General features: G+C 51.6%; 1 protein-coding gene across 1 annotated transcript in view; it reads left to right on the top strand.

The window, feature by feature from the left end:
• Positions 1–2,527: 2,527 nt before the first annotated feature.
• Positions 2,528–5,759, top strand: part of ANGPT4 (angiopoietin 4) — a 48,185-nt gene continuing 44,953 nt past the window's right edge. Inside the window, exon 1 of the mRNA XM_010841895.1 lies at positions 2,528–3,417. Coding sequence (XP_010840197.1) covers positions 3,109–3,417 — 309 coding nt within the window. The 5' untranslated portion in view covers positions 2,528–3,108. The remainder of the gene's footprint in view (positions 3,418–5,759) is intronic.

The raw sequence follows: 5,759 nt of genomic DNA, 5'->3' as shown, positions 1-5,759 counted from the left end.
CCACTAAAGTGTTGAGGTCCTTTTCTGGCAGCCACAGTAACTGGAATGCTGATGAAAGGTGGAGGAGGTGAGGACATGTGGACAGTCGTTTCTGGACAGAGAAAGCAGCATGTGCAAAGGGCCTGATGTGAGAAGGAGGTGCTGAAATGAAGGTGAGAAGGCTGGCAAGCTTTCCAAAACTCTTCTTTTGATTCTACCTGCATTTCTCCTGTGAGTAGGTAATCCTATTTCCTTTCTGTGCAGAGCGCCACTCTGTGTTCCTGCAATTATGGGGCCCATGTCTACTTAATTAAGTGGGGGGAGGGGGTAGTTAACATTCATTCATTCTTTTAACCAATAAGATTAAATGCATTACCTGTGCCAGGAGCTTCCCTTGTCATGTCGATGCATGTGTGCTAAGTCATTTCAGTCGTGTCCAGCTCTTTGGGACCCTATGGACTACAGCCTGCCAGGCTCCTCTGTCCATGTGATTCTCCAGGTGAGAATACTGGAGTGAGTTGCCATGCCCTCCTCCAGGGGATCTTCATGACCAGGGATCAAACCCACATCTCTTAGGTCTCCTGCAACGGCAGGTGGGTTCTTTACCACTAGCGCCTCCTGGGAAGCCCATCTTCCAGTGTTAACGCTCCCTCCAGTGTTCAGATGAGGAGGCCAAGGCTGAGAGGCGGTGTCCTCACGCACTGCCTTGACAGGTAAGTGGAGGGAAGTGGAATGGGTCCTGGGGCCAGCGTGGCTGGCCAGTTCCTAGTTCCCGGTCAAGTCCCTCCAGAGTTTTTTCATTTGTTTTACGGTTTTGTTGTTTTGTTTTTTGAATTGGGGTATAATTGCTTTACAATATTACATTATTTTCTTCTGTCCAATGAAGTGAATCAGCTATATGTATACATATGTTCCCTCCCTCTTGAATCTCCCCTCTAACCCCCCATCCCACTCCTCTAGGTCAACACAGAGCACTGAGCTGAGCTCCCTGTGCTGTACCGCAGCTTCCCACTAGCTATCTGTTTTACACATGGTAGTGAGTGTATGTCAGTCCTACTCTCTCAATTGCTACTACCGTCTCCTTCTGCTGTTGTGTCTATAAGTAAGTCCACCCTCTACCTCTATGTCTCTATTCCTGCCCTGCAAACAGGTTCATCTGTACCATTTTTCTAGATTCCATGTCTTGTGTGACTTTGGGCAAATCACTTTCTTCTCTGGGTTTCAGTTTTCTCCTCTGTAAAATGGGAAGGATAATACTGCTGGCCTCGCTGAGATTATCTTGAGTCTTAGCCGGCATAATCCTAATAGCAGTTGCCTTTACTCTGGGCTCATCTGTACAGGGCCCTGTGATAAACTCATGAGACTTGAATTAACATACTTCCTTGCAAGGTCGGAGGTGGTGTGGCCCCATTTACAGTGGAGACAGTGGAGGAAGTGGAGGCAGAGGTGGGCGAGCAGGGCCCCATGAATGCTGGTGGCTGAGAACCAGCTGCCTTGCCTTTTCCTGCCAAAGGAAATCACACACCTGGTTTCATATTCTTAGTCCCGGATGAGCCCCTAGTTTGCTGTCGTCCCAAGCTAGTCCAGTTCAAAATTTCATCAGGATTTGGGAAAACAAAGGGGGAAAAAAAAACAATACCAAACAGCCGGATAGGCCCCTACTCTGGGAAAACAGCAAAGAAAGGCCGCCCACAGAGGAGGGGCCCAACCAACTCCTGGGCATCTTCTGCCCAGCGACCAGGTCTCCCAAGGACAAATCTTTGCCCTCTTGGGGTTTATATTCCAGTAGGTTGGAGAAGGCGAGATAATAGTAACTATGACAACAACCAAAACCTCTGTTCTGCGCTCACCTTGTGCCAGCACTGCTTTGACTCATAATTTTCACACCCAGTGAAGTGGGTGGTTTTAATATTATTTCTCAGTTCACCAAGACGAAACAGAGGCACAGAGAGGTTAAGTGACTTGCCCAAACACACAGCTGATGAGTGGTGGAGCCCGGATTTGAATCAGTAAACAGGTCAACAAGTAAATCAAAAATTCCTCTGTCCCCATGCTGAGAACTCATATACATTCCTCATGCACGAGATGAAGTTTCCGTCTCAGGGTATGGAGGTTGAGAGAGGTGAAGCTGCCCGCACAAAGTCTCAGGGTCAGTGGTTGGGGAGTAGGATTTAGAGACCACTGCCTCTAACTTGGGGGTTGGTCAAGACACTGCTGCACCTCAGGCTCTTCTCCCCAAAATCTACTTGCCCGTTCCAGCCAAAGGCAGCCGCAGCGCTATCTGCCTCCAGACAAGAACACGCTCCCATTTCTATCACAGCACCGGAGCCCATCCAGGCCCCAAGAGAGAAGTGAGGATGGGAGCCTGGCTGGGGCGCCCACTTCCCTAGCCTTGCAAGGATTTTCTCTGTCTCTAGAAACAGATCGAACTGGCTGCCTCCTCCCCAGCCTCACCCCTCTGCCCCCCTCCCCGTTGCTCTGTTTAAGGTCACTCCGCTGTGTTCCAAGGCTAACACGAAATCAGAAGGGGTAGGTGGAGGGGGGAGAAGGAGAAGGCGCTGGGGGCTGAAATTTGAGATCTCAGCCTTGCGAGGAGAGGTTGGAGAGAGAGAGAGACGGAAAGACAGAGACAGAAAGAGAGAATTCAGTTGCCTTTGGTTTCCCGAAGCAGGCAGCTTGTGGGTTTGGTGTGTGTGTGTGTGTGTGTGTGCGCGTGTGTGTGTCTTGTTTTCTTTCCTCCCCTCTGGCAGGGAGGCCAGGCCTCCACTGGATCATAAAAGGACTCGGAGGCGAGGCAGGCAGAGCAAGCCAGTGTAGGGACATAGAGGCAGCGTGCGGACACGCGCGAGGAGGCAGGAAGGGAAAGAGGGAAGAGTAGAGGTGAGGGGGTGTCTGGGGGCGGGAGCGTGAGGCGGTGGGAGGAAGCGGAGCAGCTGTGGTATTTGGAGCAATTATAAATAGCCGCCTGGACAGAGCTTGGCCAAACAGGGCTTTGCAGCTGCGGCGGCTGTGCAGGCAAGCCTGGCCACTGTTGGCCAGCGGCGGGTGCAAACGGCACAGAGATAGGTGGTGGACAGGCCCAGCCCCAGGGCTCTGACTCAACACCCCTCGCCATCACCACATCTCTGGATGCCCTCCCCACCAGCCATGCTGCTGGGTGGCCTCCTTCTCATTGTGGCCTCTACAACTGTGGCCCAGCGGAGGGGGCAGGAGGCCGCTGGGCGCCGCCGGGCCCACCGAGTCCAGCACGGCCAATGCAGCTACACCTTCGTGCTGCCAGAGCCTGAGCCCTGCCCACCTGAGCCCGAGGCCTTTGGGGGCTCTAACAGTCTCCAGAGGGACTCCCCGGCGGCCACACTGAACCTAGGAGACTGGCCAAGCCAGCGGATGCGACAGCTGGAAAAAATGCTGGAGAACAACACGCAGTGGCTGCAGAAGGTAAGGACTGGGTCTGCAGGGGGGTGAGGGCAGCGAACAGCAGGTGGAGCATCTACCCCAGAGCCCTGCCCTGGACACAGATGGCCAGGCTAATAGGGCCCTTGTCTCTGAATTGTACATATTGGAATGATGAGGCCCAAAGAGGGGCAGAGATGAGCCTGAGGCCACACGACAAACTGGGAGAAGACAGAACTGGAAACCTAACTCCCCAACTGCCATTCATTCCTCCAGTGTGGACCAGTCCCGTCCTAGGAGCAGCAAATACAACAGTAAGCAGAAGAGTACATTCCCTTCCGGACCAGGATAGGAAAGAGACAATAAAGGGATGAACAATATGTACTCTGTCAGAGGTAAAGCAAAGTGAGAAAGAAAAAGGCAAGGGGTGACCAGAGGTGGCTATTTGAAGTCAGATAATCAGAGAGGATTTCTCAGAGGAGGTGACGTTTGAGACCAGAGAACAAGTGAAGTGATGAAGCAACCTGGGAAGGTTTCTAGGGGGAAGCTATTTCCAGGGGGACCAGCAAGTGCAAAGGCTGTGTGGTGGGAATGTAGTTGGGGTGCCTGGGGAACAGCAGCATGGCTGGAGCAGAGAAGGAGGGCAATAGAGGGTTGAGGGACAAAATCCAAGAGGTGAGGGGAGGGCAGACCATGCCGGGCCTTGAGGGCCACCGGAAGAACTTTGGCTCTTCCTCTGAGCTTCACAGGAGCCATTGCAGGGTTTTGAGCAGGTGAGACACACCTGAGTTAGTTTTAACAGAATAGACTATAAGGGACAGATTTGATGCTGGGAGCCCAAGGAAGAGACCAGGCAATAAGTGATGGAGGCGTGACGTGAGACAGGACAGCAGGAGGGGGTGTGGCCAGTCAGATACTAGTATATTCTGAAGGGGAAGTTAATGGGCTCTGCTGATGAACTGGATATGGGGTGGCAGAGATGAGGGGGCTGAGGACCCCATTGCCATTTTGGCCCAATGCCAGGGCCACTCTAGGATCCCCTGCCCTCATTCTTTCAGCAGATATTCTGAGCATCTACTGCGTGCCAGGCTCTAGGCAAGAAACCGAGGTGAACAAAGCAGGTTCAGCCCTGGGTGGGGTGAGGAAAGCATCCTATGATGTCCAAGATGGGGAGCAGTCCCTCTTTATCCCATGGTTCAAATTGTTCAGATTGTTTGCCTGGTCAGCAGACAATGTTTCGCTCCCCCAGTACGTGCATATTTATTTAGTATTTGTGCACCTTATTAATATAATATGTACAAGGTATGACACAAATGAAAACTTTAAGAAGATAACATGAAATCACATAAATTAGAGTTCCAGTGGCTTCCTCCTGTTTTCTAAAGGATGACCTTCTGCATACCCTGGGTTGACCATCTCCCAAGTGGAGAGTTACACTTATCTAACCAAGCTGATTTGTGCACATACTCAAATACACACTTAAACTCCTGTTTCATTCCTGCCCTGACCATCTATCTCCTGAGCCTCCTATTCACCATCTTCTCATAGTCACTGTCTACTTGCCCCTCCTACCTTGCAACACTTACAGCCACCACCATCCCATGCTTAGGTCCCCCCTCAAGGGAGCTCTTGGCCTCATACACTGGATCCCAGAGGGCTCCATGCTGCCTTGAAATCTGTGTGTCTTCAGGCAGCTGTTTCCAGTCCTGTAAGGGTCATGCCAAGCCTCGTCTCCTCCTCAGCCTCCATTTTCACTTTGTGCCCATCCTCTCACCAGACCATGGATCTCCTACTTCAAAGAGACATGGGGCCTACCCCACACTTGCAGATTCACCTATGCACCCACCAGTCCCCAGGGCCTTTCTCTGACTCAGAGGAAGGGTTCCTCCATGGACCAAAGTCACTCTTTCACAACTGTGGGTCGCATCCCCTGCAACCCCTGAACTTCCTCAAACAAACCATTCCTCCAGTGTCTCTAACAACTCCTCCCTTTAGGCTATTCCTTCCTCTCAGTCTTTAATTGCATTTCCCATGTTAAAGAAAGAAAGAAAGAGGAAGGGGAGAAGGAGGAGGAGACAGAACAAGACCCTTCTCCAGCCTATACCTTCTGACTTCTGGCCTGGCTCTCAGAAGTCTACAAGCTCTGCCTCTATTTCCTCCTTCATCCCATCCTTTTCCTAAGTAGCCTCCCACTTCCCATTTCCTACATCCAGTGGCCACGGCTCAGTCTTCATCTTACTTGACCTCTTGGCAAATTTAGTATCGCTAACCCATATCATCCTTCCAGAAACTGTCTCCATCAACCAGTCCTCATCTACCACTCTGACTGCTTTCCCTACCTCCATCCTGGACCAGCCACCTCCATCTCCTACTTGGATGGTCATCAC

Source organism: Bison bison, unplaced genomic scaffold (assembly GCF_000754665.1).
Source record: "Bison bison bison isolate TAMUID 2011002044 unplaced genomic scaffold, Bison_UMD1.0 scf7180017864167, whole genome shotgun sequence".
Classification (NCBI taxonomy): Eukaryota; Metazoa; Chordata; class Mammalia; order Artiodactyla; family Bovidae; genus Bison; species Bison bison.
Note: the sequence above shows the minus strand (reverse complement) of the source record. Positions and strands in the feature narration are given on the sequence as shown.